The sequence below is a fragment of the Heterocephalus glaber genome, unplaced genomic scaffold, assembly GCF_053883595.1.
Source record: "Heterocephalus glaber isolate CG9 unplaced genomic scaffold, H.glaber_assembly_v1.0 deba00001724, whole genome shotgun sequence".
In the NCBI taxonomy this organism is placed as follows: domain Eukaryota; kingdom Metazoa; phylum Chordata; class Mammalia; order Rodentia; family Bathyergidae; genus Heterocephalus; species Heterocephalus glaber.
In genome coordinates, this window is record NW_028258435.1 from 4,290,739 (window position 1) to 4,309,549 (window position 18,811).

The window sequence follows — 18,811 nt, forward strand, 5'->3', positions numbered from 1 at the left end:
CTGCAAGTTTGAGGCCAACCTAAGCAACTTCATCACTTAAGGAGACCCTTTCTCAAATTTAAAAATAAAAAGTGCTGGGAGACTGAGGCACGAGGATTGTAAATTAGAGCCCAGCTTTGGCAGAGTGGTAACTAAGGAGACGGTCTCAAAATAAAAAAGAAAAAGGACTGGGGATATACCTCAGTGCGAATGCACACAGTTAAATCCCCAGTCCAAATTATTTTTTTTTTCATGGCAACCACTGCATTTCTATTCTTTTCTTGATTTTTTTAATTTAAAAAAATTAAAAATTGTTATGAGTCCATACTTGCAGTACATACTGATCCCACTCCTCGTGAAGAGTTGGTGCAGGTAAATAACACATCTTCGTTCTTTTTCATCCCCTTCTCCCACCCCCCCCCCGTATTTCTAGCTGTGCACCCTTCCCCTGACACCCGTTCCGCGTCTTCCTTTTCCCTCGCCATCCCCTCCGCGTACACCGTTCTCCGGGTCTTTCGGGCGCCGGCTGCCAGGCGAGGACCCTAGCGCGGGAGCGGCGGGTGAGCGCGCCGCGCGTGCGCAGAGGGGTGGCGAGCATGCGCAGAAGGCGCGGGTGGGGGCATGCGCAAGAGGCGGTGCACTGCGCATGCGGGAAGATGGCGGGCTCGGCGTCTTGATCGCCGCGGGTCGCCGTGCTTCCCTCGCGCGGGCGGCGGGAGCTCTCGGGCTTACGAGGCGGCGGCCAAGGCAGCCTCGCCAAGCTGCCCCCGCTCTCCTCCGAGCCGACTGCGGACCCGCTGCGTGCGGGGTACCCAGGCCCTGGCGCTCGAGGCGGCGGAAGGCGGGAGAGCCCGCGGGGCGCGAGGAGCGCGGGGCGGCCGGCGTCATGAGCCAGCAGCGGCCGGCGCGGAGACTGCCCAGCCTCCTGGTGGACCCGGCGGAGGAGACGGTGCGCCGCCGCTGCCGGGACCCCATCAACGTGGAGAGCCTGCTGGTAAGCAGCAGCCGTCGTCGGCTCCGCGGGCATCACGTGCGGCCCGCGCGCTCCCGCCACCTGCTCGCGGCGCAGGCGCGCGGCCGCCGCTCCTGGGCTGTGGAACTGGCTGGACGCAGTGCTCGGCTGTGCAACAGCCAGGCACCTCCCGCGCCCCTCCGCAACCTCGCGATCGTTCCCTGCCTCCTCCTCCTCCTCCTCCTCCCCCAGCCCCCCATTTAGCAAAGGGTGTTGTGTTCTTCGTGGTTCGCTAGGCCCCGGATCAATCCATCCTTTTTCTGCATCTCCCACACATACACATTTTTTTTTTCTTGAGACAAGATCTTGCTATGTAATGCACGCTGGCCTTGAACTCACTCTGTAGCCCAGGCTGACCCTGAACTCAAAGCAGTCTTTCTGCCTCAGCCTCTGGAGTGCTGGGATCACAAGTGTGCGCCCCACACCGGGCTAAATGATCGTTATACATGTTTTGTCGTTGTCAGATTTGGAGGTATTAAGTAGTTTGTGCGTGGTTAATTAGTAAGTGGAGAAGCCCATGGAACGTCATAATGTCTGACTCCAGAGGATGTTTTGACTAAACTACATCCTAACTCCATCTCCTCTCTTAAATCCCTGTCTCTTCCCCTAGACTGTGTCTTCTCCTGCGCAGCCGGGCTTGTGAAAGAAGCAGTTTGCACTCATTGCCCACTCGTTCACCTTTGGAGATCACCTGGCCCTCAGTGCCGGGACTTCTGCCTGGGAACACCTGAAAGAGTGCTGAGGTCACCAGCTGTCTTGTTGGCTCCAGCAGCTGATTCGATGCTGACTTTCTGGGCCCCTAGTGACCGCTCTCCCCTGGGCTCCTTTGACAGCATTCCTCTCGTGGTTCAGCTGCTTATTTGACCTCTTTGTCCTCCGCCCCTCCCACTTCCTGACACTGGGTTGTTCTTGGGGTTGTTTTCTGTCTCCTTCGCACTTTGTTCACACGGGAGCTCATGTAGTACTCTGAAATCTCTGTTGCTAGATGTAGGCAGCGTTCTTACGTGGATTGCAGATTTACATCTGGAACTGAATTCATCATCTCTTTGCCCAGGCAGCCATCAGCTTTGCTGTCCCCTGTCCCAATGAGTGGTGCCCATAGCGCCCCAGCTAGTGTCCTGGGCATCATCTCGGCCTTTTTTCTTTTCCAGTTTGGTCTCTGGGCTCCAAGTGTCCATTGCATTGATCCCCAGCCCTGCCTCCTCTGCCATCATCTGCCTTTGGTCCTGTGTCTTTCTGGCCAGCTTTGCTGCTTGCATTCTCACCCCGGCACTCCATGTGTGCTCCTCGTGAGACTGATTTGGTTTCAGAGTGTGTTTTTGACCATGGTATTCAGCTGAAGGGATCTTTTATGGTCTCCTTGTGTGCTCAGGATAGAGTAGAAACCTCTTAACCTCATCTGGGCCTTGGGCTTCCCTCTTCTGGATTGCTTACAGCTACTAAATATTCCGTATTTCCACTTTTTTATTTCCCTAGGTTATTACATTGCTGATTTTCAGTCTGGGTTGAACTCCCCACATATCTGGGCTGTGGAGCTGACTGCCTTTCCCCTCCCCCAAAGTGTTTTTTAAATACACATGTGTTTCCATGTTACTTCTGTGGTGTTCTGGGTCTAGATTCGTTGGCTGCTTGTCTGAAGAACCGTCCCCGACCTCAAGACAGGTTAGGCAGCTGCTCTGTGTCCCCAAATCCTTTGGAGGTCCCTGAGGACTGCCACTGTCTCTGTCTGTTTCACTGTTGTTTTGTTGCTGGATGAATGGAGTAGACACTCTGTAAGCACCTAAATGTGTATTTTCTTCTCTGCAAAATGGGGAGTTGAACACCTGCTTCAGTGTTTCTTAACCAGTGAGTGGGCATTTTTAATAAACTGGTGTGAGGAGGTCAGTTCCATATCTCACTGTTTCCTGGGAGTTGCCTTGAACGTTGGCTGGAATCAAGCAGCAGAAGATGGAATTAGTGGGCTGTGGGGTTCACCCTGCTAGGAAAGAATGAGGCAGAGTGTGCGTCACCTTGGTGAGGGGTATTTCCATGAGGCCACGGAGAATGTTGCTCCCCACACTGGACACTGGTGTGAAAAAGGCCTCTGAGTGCGGAAACTTAACCAATTTGGAGGTGGTATTTAGAATGTTAGTCCCCAAAGCTCACCTTTTATTTTTCTTCCACCATTAAAGAAGCTGACGATCACTTCAGGCTTGAGTTTCCAGTGTGAGGGGTAGGGGTGGCACCCTCTCCTGGGACCTCAGCTGTGTAGGTCTTAGCTGTGGGGCTGGGAATTCGCTGGCTCTGTACGCATGACCTCTCCTTCCTCAGTGCCACCAGCCCCTGGTGCAGCTGAGACCAGGGAGCTGCCTGTGTGGGGAGTCTGCCCTGGGGAGACCATGGTTGTGCTTCTGCTGAGGAAGAGTTCACGCTCAAGGGGAAGAAATCGGTGAGCGCTGTCCAGCCTGTTTTCTCAGTCCCCAGTTGGCACTGCATCAGAGCGCCAGCCTTTTTGCGGGCGTCCCTGTGCAGCCTATGAGCCGCTGTGCAGGACGAGGGTTTCCTCCGAGGAGCTGAGGCCGCCCACCCTGGCACGCACTTGTGTGAGGACATGCAGGCTGGAGGGAGAGAACGGAAGGAAGCGCCGCAGGGTTTTGGGGCCTGCTGAGTGGGGCAGCCCTTGTCTCAAACTCCGTCAGGAGAGGGCATCCGTGTGGACCGGCAGCGACAGTTGCTTGTGCCTGGCACTGGCTGTGACGGGGCTGCCTCAGTACTGTCCTGTCGCTGGTCCCTCCTCAGCGCTGCCCAAAAGAGTTAGCAGGACACAGCCCCTGCCCAATAGTGCACCACAGGCCCTGCGCTCCCTCAGGGTGGAGCTCCTTCCCCGGCGGCTCTGCTCCATGGAACTGTGGCGTGGAGGGGACTTGCTCCAGATGCAAGCGCCTGCCATAACACTGACCTGAAGAGCTCCTTCCTTCCGACCTCTTACCGCCCTACTGACTAGTTCTAAAGCCCGAGCTCGGATACTGAAGTGTTGTTCCGACATCCCTGGAGCGTCTCCTCTGCTCACGCCCCTGTGTGGTGCTGCAGTGCCCTTCCCACTTCCAAACCCAGCCACTGCCCGGCCACAGAGCCTTCCTCAGGCAAGCCACTTTGCTTCCATGTGCACAATTCACTGTTCAGACAGTCTGGTGTGCCCGCCAGGCCACCCGAGGGCTGCCTGCCCCACACTCCTGTGTCTGGGCGCCCGCTCCCGGCTCCTGTGTGCTTCCTGCCCACCCGCCTGTGATGTGTGGAGCGGCTGTTCCTTAGCGAGCCTGGCCTCTGATCACAGGCTGCCTGCCACCCACTGAGCCCTTGACCCCTCCCCAGCGTAAGGTTATTAGTGCCTTTCTCTTAATACAGTTTCAGATTAAAGTTTTATTTTATTTATTTTTTGCAAAAAACAGTATCTGTGTTGCCACCATTACTAGTTAATGCAAACTTTGATACTAAGTAGCTAGCAGGATGGTGAGCACTGATAAGGCGTCTTCAGGAATTTAAGACATTCCTCCAACAGCAGAGTTTCTGGTTAACCACAGCTTACCCTATTTATTTCCCATTATTAAAAATACCACTGGGGCCAGGGATGGAGCTCAGTGGCACCGCGCCTGCCTTGTAAGTGCAAGGTCCTGAGTTCTATCTCTTGTACTGAGAAAAAAAAAAATGCCGCTGTTTTTACATTGACTGTAATAGGAATGCACAACTGACTGCTAATTGATTTTAAACATACCTTAAACCTTTGTATTGTAGAGTAAAATGCTATTCAATTGCATTGTTGTTCTTAAATTATTAAATGTTTCCCTTTTTTCCAGCCATCAAAAATCAGGATTAATTTAGAAGATAATGTGCAGTATGTGTCCATGAGAAGTAAGTTGATTCCTAGCTGGGTTTTCGGTTTTAAGGGAATGTTGTTAAAAGCATTTACTTGAAATTTACATGAAGTGATGAGGACCAACATAAGGTACACATTGCCACCTTTCTGCACTGAGCTGTGAAGTGTGAGGTCCAAGCAGCGAGTCCTGGGAGTGGACCACAGCCATAGCGGCAGTTTCTCTTTCCGTGCTGTGGAAGTGATGTCACCTTAAACCCCATGTGCTGTCCCTTCTCGGTGCAGCCGGAACAGTGGACTGGACAGAGTGAGGGGGCAGTGTTCCTGTGGGACTGGGACTTCTGGGGCTGTTGCACGCAGCCTGCTGTCAGTAGCATGTGCTCCAGAGTCGCCGAGGGCGAGGTCCTTGAGTGTCCTCACTGCAGGAGAGGCTGAGCGCTGAGTGATGCACACGCAGGACCTGCAGTGTCAGAGCATCAAGTTGCTGCCGGTTGGTGACAGTGACGTAAACCCAAGCCTGTGTTTAAGGACGTCTTCCCAGCCCCCTGAGCGAGGTCACCTGCTGTTGCCTGCAGGGTTGGCAGTCAGCGCAAAGAACACCCCCCTCCTCCCCATAATTCCCCTGCTGTCTCCATCGTGCCCTGCATGGGTGGCTGGAGAACAGACGCTTCTCGGGCTCCCTGTCCTGCCGGAAGTCTTGGCACTAGGTTGCTCTGCCCCAGCTTCCTCCTGCTTGGCCCTTTGTGGCTTCTCCGTGCCCAGGTGCCCACATGCGGGTCTGAGGAGCAGCAGCCCTCAGAGCCCCAGGAGACTTGAGAGAGGCCTGTGTGGTCACATCTGTGTCCCTTGGCTGTCACATTGCAGAAAATGAGCAGCAGGCCTGGGAACGTACTCACCTGCGCTTGTTACTAACAGTGTAACTAAATGTGCTTTTAAAGGGAGAATTTCTCATTTGATGTCTTCCAAGGTTTGTTGTGGAACTGTGACTTGTACTTTAAAAAGACCCAGGTTCCTAGTTTACCTGGCCCAGGACTGGGCATCCTGGGAAGACGCTGACCTTACCAAGTGTGTGCTGCTCCTCAGCACCTCAGGGCCTGACTGGAGGGGACAGCGGTGTGCAGATTGGGCATGTAGACCAGACTCACAGCTGAGGCGTGAAGCTTTACTTCCTCAGAAGACCCATCCATAGGACTTTCTGGATGGCATCAGGTTGGAAAAGATGAAAAGAATGGTAGCATTCGTGCACACGGCACAACAGTAAACTGACAGAGCCAACAGCCTGAGCACCGCAGGCCCTAAAAATTCTCCCACTCGGCAGTCGCGCCTGTCGGGCTTTGTCTCAGGGAAGGAGCCGAGGGTACATTAATTACCTGGCAAGGGTTCCCCGAAGTGTCGTGCAGAATAGTAGAGTTGGAGAGAGTCTGAATTTCCAGCATGGGAATAATTTCAGCAAATATTCCATGAGACTATTAAGGATGACAAAATTCTCAGCATACCAGGATGTTCATAGTACTACGAGAGCTTGTTACAGAAATGGTACGCTCCTGTTTTTGCTTTTAAAACTCAGCACAGTGTGTGTGTCGGGAGTTTCTCTGTGTGGCGGGATTGTCCCCTTTCCTGTGCCTGCCTGGAAATAGAGCCCTGATGAGCGCGTGTAGATGGATGCGCCGCTTCCTCAGTTTGGACGGTCGTCCTTCCACAGGACGAGTCTGGGTTCTTCCAAAACCGTCGTCAGGGCTGGGGATGTAGCTCAGTAGCACTGCGCCTGCCTGGCAAGCACAAGGTCCTGAATTCAATACCCCTACCGGGGGAAAAAAACCCATCAGATAGGGTTATATCTGTGACATGGCTAGAAACATTAAAAAATAATAAAAGTAAGGACCCGAGTTCGATCCCTGGTACCAAAAATAATAATAATAATAATAATAATAATAATAATAATAATAAAAGTGAAACCTTTTTTCCTAAAATACATGTTCTTTAACTTAAAAACCAAAGGAGAGGGCCGGGGATTTAGCTCAGTGGTTCCACCACCTGCCTCATAAGCCCAAGGTCCCGAGTTCGATCCCTGGTACCAAAAAAAAACAAAAGAGAGCTGGGCATAGTGGCACACACCTATAATCCCAGCACCCGGGAGGCTGAGGCAGGAGGATCGCTGTTTGAGGCCAACCTGAAATACATAGTGAAACCCTGTCTTAAAAAGACCAGAAGAGAAATTTAATTTTAAATTTTTCTCTTCTTATTCCTGAAAAGGGTGTGGGTCCAAACATAAACTGGCCGCTTCAATGAGGGACAGCAGACGTGTTAGACTGGTCACACAGTAGAGTCTGCCTTTCATGTAGACACAGCGCCCCTTACTGACACGTAAGGCCTCTGTTTACCCTAGGCCAGGGGTGGAGGTGGTTATCCAGTTTGAAGACTTGCCTGGAAATCAGCTATGATGTAGTTCGTGGGCAGGAATGTCTACAGTTGTCAGTGCTTTCAGGTCAAAAGGGAATAAGTGATTATTTAAATGAATTGGGAAATGTGACTTAAATTTTACAAATGTGTTTATTTTGTTTCTCAGAAGCTCTAAAAGTGAAGAGGCCACGTTTCGATGTATCACTGGTGTATTTAACTCGGAGGTTCATGGATCTTGTCAGATCTGCTCCTGGGGGCATCCTGGATTTAAACAGGGTGGCAACCAAGCTGGGTGTGCGCAAGCGCAGAGTATACGACATCACCAACGTCCTGGATGGCATCGCCCTGGTGGAGAAGAAATCCAAGAACCACATCCGGTGGATGTGAGTGGGCTTCTGCAGCTCCTTGCTTTCCTGCTTCCCATTCCTGTTAGGTGACAGTTTTGTTCTTAAACCAAAGCAGATATTAGCAATGATAGGCAGCATGTAATAAAGCCAGGTGTGATTCTCAATAGGAAAGGATTCTGTAAGATTTTCTTGCCTTGTCCCACAATGGGCTTTTAAAAAAATTTCTTAGCTGGGAGTGGGGGTTTAGCTTAGTGGTGCCGCCACCTGCCTCTCAAGCACAAGGTCCCGAGTTCGATTGCCAGTACCAAAACAAAATTTCTTAGGACTGAGTGGGGAACTTAGACATAGAAAGTCTTTTCCACAGTTCCGTCGTTCCAGTTGCTTCCCGGTGGAAACCAGTAAGGTTGAGAACAGTGATGCTTGAGAGGCACCACCCCGGGATGAGTGTGGGGGAGCTGTGGCCTCCCTCGGTGATCTGTTCACTGTGGAGCTCCTCAGATTGCGCTCTGTGTCACTAATGTGAATTAGATCTGAGGGTCAGGACGGAAGAGGGGTGTCAGACCCCAGTGACAGCCTTTGCCTTATTTTTTTCCCATAAAGCCTGAAGGGGGGAATGGGCATGGTTGCGCACGCCTGTGATCCCAGCACTCAGGAGGCTGAGGCAGGAGGGTCACTCTGAGTTCAAGCCCTAGCCTGGACTACATAGCGAGACCCTGTCTCAACCTCCCCAAACCTCGAAAGCGAAAGGTCCTGAGTTCGATCCCTGGTACCAAAAAAATAACCCCCCACGTGCCAGGGATTTAGCACAGTGGCACTCTCTGCCTCGTGAGTGCAAGGTCCTGAGTTCGATCCCCAGTACCAAAAAAAAAATGCACCTCCTACCCTGCAGAAATGACTAAAGGAGAGAAAGTGTGTATCAGTTGTTGCTCAGTCTTAACCTTGCTGGAGTAGCCATTCGTAACTAAAGAAGATCTCTTAAGAATAATGAGCCAGGCACGATGGCGCACACCTGTAGTCCCAGCACTCAGGCTGAGGCAGGAGGATCGTCCCAAGTCCAAGGCCAGCCTGGGCTACATAGTGAGACCCCCTTCTCAGAAAAACCAAAAAGAGAAAGAAAAGCAGAGTGTGACGTTGTATTCAGAAAGAACGTGCACAGAGCGAGAGCCTGCAGACTCGCACACACAGCGCGCTAGTGGAGCAACTGTCTCAGCACTCTGCGTCACTCTGCAGAGCTGCAGCTCTTCAGGGTCTCGGCTGCTCCTCAGAGCGGTTTGTCTTCCACAGAGGATCCGACCTGAACAGCTTCTCAGCAGTGCCCCAGCAGAAGCAGCTGCAGCAGGAGCTGTCCGACCTGTCTGCGATGGAGGATGCTCTGGATGAGTTGATTAAGGACTGTGCTCAGCAGCTGTTTGAGTTAACAGATGACAAAGAGAATGAAAGATATCCTTTAAATCTGTACATACGTTTGTAGTTTGTTTGTTTAGTGAGACAAGGTCTGAATAAGCCTGAGTTCAGGCTGGAATTGAACTCACTGTGTAGCCCAGGTTGGCCTGGAGCTCATGGCGATCCTCCTGCCTCAGCCTCCTGAGTGCTGGGAACACAGGCGTGCACCACCACACCTGGCTATATCTCTCTTTTAAACACTGCTGCTGCCCAAGCTGATTAAGTGATGTTACCAGCTTGGGGATTTCATCTCTGTGCTCACAATATAATATTACATCGTTAAACGTGAAAGTAAGCAAAGTCCTGTGGGTTGGTGCCTCTCGCAGTGGCGGCCTTGGGGTAACATTCTGTGTGCGACCCAAGTCCAAAGCGACCAAGCTGATGTTTCCAGTCAGCACAGCATTCCCCATTGTGGTGGTTTCAGTCCTCATACTAAATCAACTTTGCCCTAATCTGTGAACCAGTTTATTTCTGAAGCAGTAAGACTCACCAGTGAGGCGGTGCTTGGATGCCACCCATGCCCACGGTGGTCCAGTCGCCAGGTATTCAGGTGCCCCAGTAGGGAAGGGAAGGGCTTCGCCGTTACCTGTGACCCTTGCCTGCAGCCCTCACAGCAGATGCGCACTGGGGACTCGGTGCAGTCCATAGTGCCCAAGGTGAGCACATTCGCACTAGGGTTCAGTCTGAACCCTGCCGGGCTGGGGCTGACTCCAGGCTGCTCTGCGATGCTCCAGGTTGCTCCTCCCCACAGGACAGTCAGCAAAAAGAAAACGCAAGTCAGTGCTTGCACCGCTGCAGCCAGCCAGGAAGTGTGCGGTGTGAGAGAGGTGCGGGGGTGAGGCTGTGCGCAACTGCACAGCCCGAGGGCAGAGGCAGGGTTGCAAATCTGAGGCCGGCGGGCAGCGCTACTACTCAGTGAGACCCGGGCTCCAAATGCACAGGGCTGGGAACGGAGCCCATTCCCGGTGCCACTGAAGACGATGACAACGACGATGACAACACGACCGGATCAGGGAATTAAGTTTCAGGCAGCACAAACAAGCTGAAAAGCGTTCAGATAATGAAGCAGAAAATAATATTAGAAGAGGAAAGTCCGTGAGTCCATGATAGTCTCACGAAAACTCTTCTCTAGGTTGTTTCTACTTTTTATAGATTAGGGAAACAATGGGCTTATCAAAACCCCAAATAGTTTTTCCTGAAGCGTTTCTAGTAAGGTCTAACCCTGAATAGGGTGGAGGTGGGGATTGGAACACAGTCATCTGCCCTAGCTTGTGGCTCTGCTTTCTGTGGTCTCACCCACAGTGACTGGTCCAGAGATATCAAGGGGGAAATTCCAGAAGGAGCAGTTGTGAGTTTTAAATAACTCCCTGCATGTCATTAGGAGTGTTTATTTTATCGCTAGTTCCTGCTGTTACCCACTGTGCCTGACCTGCGGGCGAGGCCTACAGGCCATGTGCATGGCAAGAAGGAGCCTCGGAGCCATGTGGCTGGGTGCTCTCTGTGGTTCCGACCTCCCCCAGGGTCTCAGGACGTGGCCCCAGGGTAAGGGACGCAGCTGCACCCCCGAATGTAGGGACTCAGACTCTGTTAACACTTTGCTCAAGCAATTGTTGCAATCACAAGAATTCTTTTAAGAACTCTTTTAAGTTGACTTATAAATACCACAGGACCCTATAAAACTTAAGAAGTGTATATGAAATAGTGAGTTGCCTATGAAATAATTTGTTTTACCAACTGCTTTCCTGACTTGTGAGTCTGAAAACGAAAGCTGCTGCTGCACTTGGGTTCTCACTCTGAGCCCAGCCCAAAGCCCCAGTTATCCTTGACTGGACCCCACGCTGGCCTATGTCACGTACCAGGACATCCACAGCATCCGGGCCTTCCACGAGCAGATCGTCATCGCAGTGAAGGCCCCGGAGGAGACCAGGCTGGACGTCCCTGCGCCCAGAGAGGTGGGTGACCCCCAAGCCCGGAAGGTTGGGTGGCCCTGGAGGAGACACCACACACTGACTTGCTATGATGAGTTGAGGACGAGGGCTTGCCTTCCCAGGTGGCGTGGTGCCTGGCTGCCAGGTGGACACGAGGGGTGTGCAGATGGCTCTCTGGGGCCGTGACACAACCTGGAGTCGCCGAGGTCGGTCTCAGCCTGGCAGCTCCCAGAGTTGAGTCTCGCGAGTCGTGCTCAGCAGGACACTAGAGCATACTGGCTTCAGAGGGCTTGGGGTCCTGAGCCCAGTGTCACCCGCCCCAGCTGTCCTCGTAATCTGTTGTACTGGGACCAAGCACGGCTGCCCCTGCTGCGGGGAGGTGAGGGGTGGCCTTGGGGCCGCCGTGGTCAGGGCAGCGCACCTCCTTCTTGTGTTGTTCAGCAGTGGCTCTGCAGGCTCGGTGTCCCCAGTGGACCAGCGCTGGCTGGCACCCAGCACCCGAGCGGAGGTGCTGTCCAGCCCCTGCCTGGGACCAGGGGCACAGCAAGGGTGGCGCATGAGTTCCAGACCCTCTGGATGCTGAGTCTATTTATTTTACTTTTTTTCCTAGTACTAGGGATTAAACCCAGGCTTTGCACATGCTACACGAGCGAGTACCATACCCAAGCTGCATTCCAAACCCTTTCTGAGTTTTATTTTGAGACAGGGTCTCCCTAAGTTGCCCATGCTGGCCTCAAATTCAAGCTCTTCCTGGTTCAGCCTCAGGTGTAGCTGAGAGCCCAGGCATGGGGCATTCAGCCGGACTGCTGGACAGGGCCAGGCCTGAGCATGGCTGACCCACTCTGACAGACACAGGCGCCTAACGGCTGCTCTGAGGGCCAGGTGTGGCTCGCCGGGTTCCTTGTGGAGCAGCGCTGTCATCGCCCCTGGGAAGCTGAAGCTGAGGATTTGAGCACCCAGCCAGTGAGGCCGCGCTTCACGTGCCTGTCTTCCGGGGTGTGGCGCCTCCATCACAAGGCGCTCCCTGTGGTCCTGGCCTCCTGGTCCTTCCCTGGAGACAAGGGCAAGGGCGGCTCCCCAGCCCGGCTCCTCGGTAGACCCTCAGAGTGTGGGGCGCTGGCTTGCTCCTTGGGGCCCCAGCCCCATGGGTGAGAGGGTGTCAGGCTGCGGCCCTGGGACATCCCCTGCGTCTGAGACTGCTGTGCTGTGTCCCCGCAGGACTCCATCACCGTGCACATCCGGAGCACCAAGGGGCCCATCGACGTGTACCTGTGTGAGGTGGAGCAGAGCCGCCCGGCCGCCAGCACACACCCCGCACGTCCCGAGAAAGGTGACCTCACAGGGCTTAGCGATGTGTGGATGGGTGGGACGCCCTGGAGATGCTCCGTGTTCCTGCCCCGGAAATGGCTCAGACACCAGCGCCGTCCTCAGTGGCAGGGCTGACTGAAGGCCAGTGCCCAGACTGCGCCCGCAGATGGGCCCCCCACGGTGGCCCTGCTGGCGAGGACTCTCGTGGGGACTCTGCCTCCCCCACTGGGCTCCTGGCCCCAGGTCGCAATCCGCTACTCTGTTTACTCAAGTGAGGCTCAGAGAAGTGGGGTTCCGCCGATACTGTGAGCACAGGCTCCCAGCGGGGTCCCCTCTCCTGAGGCATCCCTGTCCCTCTCTGCCCCTTTCCCACAGAGGAGCCACCGCAGCAGACTGAAGAGATGCTGGAGGTGAGCAACTGATGCTACCAGAGCCGCCAGCAGGGTGGACTCAGCCCTGAGGAGCGGTGACCCCCGAGGAGTGGCAGCAGTCGGGCCGGTAGCGCTTCAAGTAGCTCCCTCCTTAGGTGCCCGGATGGTGGTGGTCTGTGCTCGGAAAACAGCTCTGTCACGACTCCGACTCGCTGCCCTGTCAGAGCCTCGGGGAGACAGTGGGCAGGCAGGGCCTCCCGGCTCCCGTTGCAGACGCATGACCAGTTGCCTTATGCTGGGTCACACCGGCAGCTCACAGGTGCACGGGCCGTGTGCACACAGATCCATGCGGTGTCTGTACATACCTGTATCATGTTTAGCTCCCTGTGAAATACATCCCGTGACCCCCGCACCTTGCACGAGATCATGTACTGTGGACAGTGGCCGATGGGCGCTGAGCCCTCGGTTCTCTAACTTATTAGACTCCTGGGTGAGGTCAGAGGAGAGCTCTCCATGGGTCTGCCCATACAAGGACCACAGCACGCAGTGTCGCCCTCAGCTCCCAGTGTGCACGGGCTGTGGGCCCCACGCACGAATGCCATCCGTGACGGCTGACCGAGTCATGGTGACGTTGCAGCCTGGGCCAAGCTTTCTGCATGCAGAGGCATCAGGAGCTTGTGTGTGGCCCTCCCCTCTCGGGGCTCTTGTTCCCCTCCCCCAGCGCTGGTCCTCTCCCCAAGCACCTCACGCTCTACCTCAGCGGTAAGTCATTTACCACCCCGTGCCTCAGTTTACTCAGTAGTTACCATTAGACTGTGAGCTCCTTGAGGGGCTGTCGTCACCGTCCCTCCCAGCGCCTTGCTTCCCACCTGTCCCGTCGGAAGTGAACAGTGGAAGTGGTAGGTGGGTGTGTGGGAGAGTGCAGTGTGGGGCGGGTGGATTCCTGTGAGCATCATGGATTCATATGTTAAGCCTCTCACTTTCAAAGAAAGGTTTGACTATGTATAGAAGTTTAAAAATAAAGATCTGAAACTACCAAGCTGTGTGGAATTAGCCAAGGACAGGCTGCAGGGGGCGCTGTGGGTCGGCACTAAATAGGTGCCCGGGAGATAGGAGGGCCCGGCCGCTGGCGGGCTCCGTGAGGGTGGTGTCCACACGCAGGAGAGCAGGAGGGGTGGCTGGCGGCTGGGAGGAGTGGTTTAAACCCCGAGAGTAGACACAGGTGGGGGCGAGAGAGGACAGCTGTCAGGAGCCACAGGGAAGCATGGAAGAACAGAACCGAAGGCCAGGGTGCCCGAGCCCAGGTCCTGAGCCTTCTGCCCTCCATGTCTTTGAGCAGTGCTGTTGCTGCCCGCATAGAGGAGTCTCCGTCTCCCGGAGTCGGCTCTGGGACTGATGGAGCCCTTGTCCTTCGGGCTCCTGCCCCACCTGCCACGCTTGAGTGTCACCTGCAGATGTCACGGCCACTGCTGCTCAGGAGGGCGTGGTGTGCACACGTGTGTGCCAGCCCATTCCCCAGTCCCCACCAGGCCCTGGGCTGTGCAGTGGCCCTGTCCTCCACAGCCTTTGACTCCTCACTGAGGCGCCCGGCGTAGCACTCGTGTCTGTGGATCCTGGGGTTCTGTGACGGCTGTGTGCCTGAGAAGAGGGCGTTCTGGCAGGGTCCCTGGCCCGCCTGGGCTGTGCCCCGGTCACTTCTGTGGATGGGAGGAGCAGCTGTTCCAGTGACGGGCTCGGGGAGGGACCTGGATGCTGAAGGCGCATGCTGTCGGCTCCTGTCTAGGGACCTTACTGCCCACAGGAATGCACACTGGACACCCAGGGCCAGGCGGGCCGCAGACCTGTTACACCAGTTCCCCCACACTGGGCATCTGGCAGTGACTGGTTCTGGTTGGGTTTTCTTGTACTGGGGATTGGACCAGGGCCTTCGCACTGAGCTACGTCCCCAGGCCATTTTTAGTTTTTGAGACAGGATCTTACTGAGTCACTGAGTTGCCCAGGCTGAGGTTGAACTTCAGTCCTCCTGCCTCAGCCTCCCACAGTGCTGAGGTGACAGGTGTGAGCCACTTCCTGGAGATATTTTTGCCTCGTGCCTGGAGGGTGCTCCTGCCATCAAGGGGTGGAGGACAGGGATGCCACAAAACATGAAGCAAAAGACGAAGCTGAACAGCCAAGATTCTGCCTGCGTCATGGGTGCCGCTGAGGCTGAGGTGTGCGGCTGTGCACCGGGAACGAGCAGACGGTCTGTACAGGCCTGCAGTCCATTGTTCGGCCCACTTGTCTACCGGTCCACAGCCAGGTCCTCAGTCACCTTGGCTGCCAGAGATTGGTTCGCCGTCTCAGACTGCAGTGGCCTTTCACCGACCTGCGTGGGCAGAAAGGGGATCATTTGTTTGGAAGCCGGCTCAGCACAGGGCCCACGTGAGTGGGGAATTGGTGCAGCTGTGAACTGGCTTCCTTCTCACGTTCAGGAGCCCCACAGACGAGGTGCAGAGTCGGTTCCCTTCAGATCGGCCGGCTGCTGTGTTGGCTCCTCACTGCCCACAGCCTGGGAATGCCAACCCCAAGGAGAAGGTTGTCACTTTGGCTCACGGTTTCGAAGGGTCCGGTCCTCGGTCGGCAGGCTGTGAGGCAGACCTCCAGCAAAGCGTGAGGCGGAGGAAAGCTGCTTGCCCCATGGGAGCGGAGAGCAAGGACCGGGATGAGGGGCAGCGCTGCAGTCCCACCCCATGACCAGCCCCGCCTCTCAGGGGTCCCTCCCCACGGTGCCGTCAGCTGTGTTCCCCTGCGGGGATTAGTACCCGAGATCGGTCGCCTTCAGACAGCCCCACCTCTGCACAGGACACACTGGGGGGCGCTCTAGGCCTAAACCGTGACACCAGCCAGAGCTGCTCTCCCCGAAGCCATAGCCAGCCGGGGGAGGGGGGCAGGAGGGAGGGTCCCTTCCTGGGTGTGGCCTTGCTGCCGCTGGCCAAGATCCTTGGCGGGGGGCAGCATGTGGTGGCACAGCTCGCCCTCCTCAGCAGCCGCTCTGCCCTCTGACACCCAGACCAAACCTCGGAATGGGCCCGGACTCCACCTCACCAGCCGGCCCCGAGTGCGATAGCGCGAGGGGCGTGGGCTGCAGTCTCTGCTGGCTCTTTCCGGCCACAGCAACCAGGAGGCCCAGGTCTCTGAAGGGTCAGCGCCTGGCCCCAAGCCTAGGTCCGGGCACTGTGCTGAGCTAGCGAGGTGCACACACAGCTCTTCGGCGCCATAGAACTCGCTGGGCTTAGGGAGTCCTCGGGGCAACTCGAAGGACTGGCTACCGGTGGGGGAGTGCAGACAGCCTCACACCAAGCCGTGCTGGACAAAGCCCAGGCGTTGCCCGCTCAGTGCAAGGTGACTGACCTGGGAGGCAGAGGCAGGAGGACCATGAGTTTGACCCCAGCCTGCACAACTTAGTAATACCCTGTCTCAAAAAAAACAAAACTGGCTGGGGATATAGCTCAGGGAGAAGGCCCTGGGTGAAACCCCCAGCACCATTAAATAAATAAAATTTTTAAATGGCTAATCTATTTGTTTATACCAGTATGGTGAGATCCTAACAGGAATCTGTATAATGATTGCCATAGAAGGGAGAATGGACGATTCTGATCTGTTTTCAATTAAGTAAATACCGCCAGAGAAAGGCATGGACATTACAGCCTCTCAGCCGGGTGTAGCGGTGCACACCTGTAACCCCAGCAGTCAGGAGGCTGAGGCAGGAGGATCATAAGTTTGATCCCAGCCTGGGCAACTTAGTGACTTGGACCCTGTCTCAAAATAAAAAATAAATGGGCCGGGGATTTAGCTCAGTGGTTTTGCCACCTGCTGTGCAAGCGCAAGGTCCCGAGTTCGATCCCTGGTACAAAAAAAGAAAAATTAAAAATAAAATAAAAAATAAAGGCTGGGGATGCAGCTCTGTTGAGCCCAGGGCCTTTCTGAATTTTCTATTTTGAGACAAGAGTCTCGCTGAGTGGAGGAACTTTAGAGCTGGACTATTCATGTTGATACTCAGCCAGGGAAATTGATATAAGATATTTTTAAGTAGAGCCACTGAAAACAGTCTGCCACAGCAAATGTAGGGAATTATCGTTAATGCTTGAAATATCCCATCTTTACATGTTTATACTTCACCGTGTACTAAGTTAGATTTCCAGCATCTTAGAAAAATACACTCACCATGTTTTAAAAAAGAAGCTGGATTGGTGGTTCCTACTTGAAACCCCAGCACACTGGGAGGATGAGGCAGGAGGATCCCAAGTGGAAGTCGAGCCTGGGCAACTTAGGAACTTGGTGAGATGCTGTCTCGATGCATGGATGGATGGATGGATGGATGGATGGATGGATGGGTGAGGCCATAGCTCGGTGTGAAGGTGCTAGGTTCAATCCCTGGCACCACCAAAACAAAGAAAAGTGGAAACTGGGGCAGAGGGTAAACACAGGTGGAGCCAACCCGGACCAGGAGAAAGGCGAATCCACGGCACCTGTGTTGGCCTGGCCTTGCCATCCCGCTCAGCTCAGTTTCAAAATAGCCCGGCTCACGTTTCCACTCTGACACTGACACTGACGTTCAGGGGCAGTGTTAGTAGCTGGCGCTGCCCCTGGGAGATGCCGGGGGGGGGGGGGTTTGTTGTTACTGTTTTTTTGAGACAGGGTCTCACCATGCAGTTCATGCTGGCCTTGAACTCACAGCAATCCTCCTGCCTCAGCCTCCTGACTGCTGGGATTCCAGGCAAGCACCACCACACCCGGCTTTTTTTTAAAATGTTTTAAAATTTTATATTTATGTAAAAAGAACATGTTTGCAGTGCACAATTAGCTATACATTCATTGTGGGGAGTTGGCACAGGTATGTAACACATCTTAATGCTTATGTCCACTTCTCTTTCTCCCCTCCCTCTCCATCAGTGACTTTTAAAATACAGTTTAGCTAGACATAGTGGGGCATACCTGGAATCGCAGCAGTCTGAGAGGCTGAGGCAGGAAGACTGAAAGTTTGAACCCAGCCCGGGCAACTTAATGACCCTGTCTCATAATAAAAACATACTCTATTAATATATATGTACCACTTCCTCCACAAGTGTATTTATTGTATATTGCAAACGTACTAATAAGGAATTTTTAATGCAGTTTAATTTTAGAGAAGTTTTAGGTTTATAGAAAAATGATGCTAAACATACAAAGTTCCCATATACCTCCCACTTCCTGAGCAGTTTCTTATGTTAACATCTTTTGGTTTTGGTTTTGGCACTGGGGATTGAACCCAGGGCCTTCACACTGAGCTAAATCCCCAGTCCTTTTTAAATTTTATTTTATTTTATTTTTTGTTTGTTTTGTTTTTTTGAGACAGAATCTCACTATCTAGTCCAGGCTGGCCTTGATCTCAGTATGTAGCCAGGCTGGCCTCAAACTTGAGTTGATCCTCCTGCCTCAGCCGCTGAAGTGTTGGAATCACAGGTGTGCACCACTACACCTAGCTCTTTTGTTGATGTTTCGGTTTGGTTTGGGGGGTTTTTATGGTTGTTTTTGGTTTTTTGAAACAGGGTCTTGCTTCATAGCTCAGGTTGCCCTTGAACTCACTATGTACTCCAGGCTAGCCTCAAACTTGTGGTGATCATCCTGCCTCAGCCTCCCAAGTGCTAGGATTTTAGGTGTGCACCACCATACCTGGCCTTGGCTTTTTATTTTTTGTTTTGGGACAGGGTCTCTGAACCAGGCTGTGGGCAGCATCAGGGGTGCGCCTGGCTCCATCCTAGCTGAGCTCCGCCTCACCGAGCAGTGGGGACCATGAAAGAATTGAGGCACGTCGTGTGCACGGAGCACCTCCCCACAATGCATGTGACCTTCATGTGGTGTGGGCATGCACTAATAAAAATAAAAGCTCAGTGTTTCTGCCACCTGCCTCACAAGCGCAAGGACCCGAGTTCGATCCCTGGTTTCAAAAATAAATAAATAAATAAATAAGTTTGAACCCAGCCCGGGCAACTTAATGACCCTGTCTCATAATAAAAACATGCTGTGAAAATGGATTTTTACAGGTGCTTGAGCCCGCTGTGGCCTGTGTATGCAGGGACCTGGGTTGCGGCTCCTTAGGCAAATCCAGCACCAGTGATCCACGGTGGGGCCAAGGTGGTGATGCTGGTGTTGGG

The 18,811-nt window shown here is 53.9% G+C and overlaps 1 protein-coding gene across 4 annotated transcripts; it reads left to right on the forward strand.

Moving 5' to 3' along the window:
• The first annotated feature begins 605 nt into the window (after nt 1–605).
• E2f6 (E2F transcription factor 6) lies at nt 606–13,677 on the forward strand. Of its 4 annotated transcripts, none has more exons than XM_004869941.3 (8): nt 606–973; nt 4,825–4,879; nt 7,408–7,624; nt 8,873–9,028; nt 10,869–10,983; nt 12,178–12,289; nt 12,643–12,677; nt 12,794–13,677. In XM_004869941.3, the coding sequence occupies exons 1-8, from the start codon at nt 626–628 to the stop codon at nt 12,917–12,919; spliced, it is 1,164 nt and encodes a 387-aa protein (XP_004869998.1). In that variant the 5' UTR covers nt 606–625; the 3' UTR covers nt 12,920–13,677. The 4 variants fall into 4 exon arrangements, with proteins under 4 accessions (XP_004869998.1, XP_004869997.1, XP_004869999.1 ...); XM_004869940.4 differs by having other exon boundaries at nt 13,198–13,677; XM_021248360.2 differs by lacking the exon at nt 606–973 and adding an exon at nt 1,178–3,419 and having other exon boundaries at nt 13,198–13,677.
• The last annotated feature ends 5,134 nt before the right edge of the window (nt 13,678–18,811 follow it).

Coding starts and splice junctions, on each gene's coding strand:
- E2f6 (XM_004869940.4), top strand. CDS start 626: ATGCGGGAAGATGGCGGGCTCGGCGTCTTGATCGCCGCGGGTCGCCGT. Junction 974..4,824: donor TCAACGTGGAGAGCCTGCTG/GTAAGCAGCAGC, acceptor CCTTTTTTCCAG/CCATCAAAAATCAGGATTAA. Junction 9,029..10,868: donor GATGACAAAGAGAATGAAAG/ATATCCTTTAAA, acceptor ACTGGACCCCAC/GCTGGCCTATGTCACGTACC.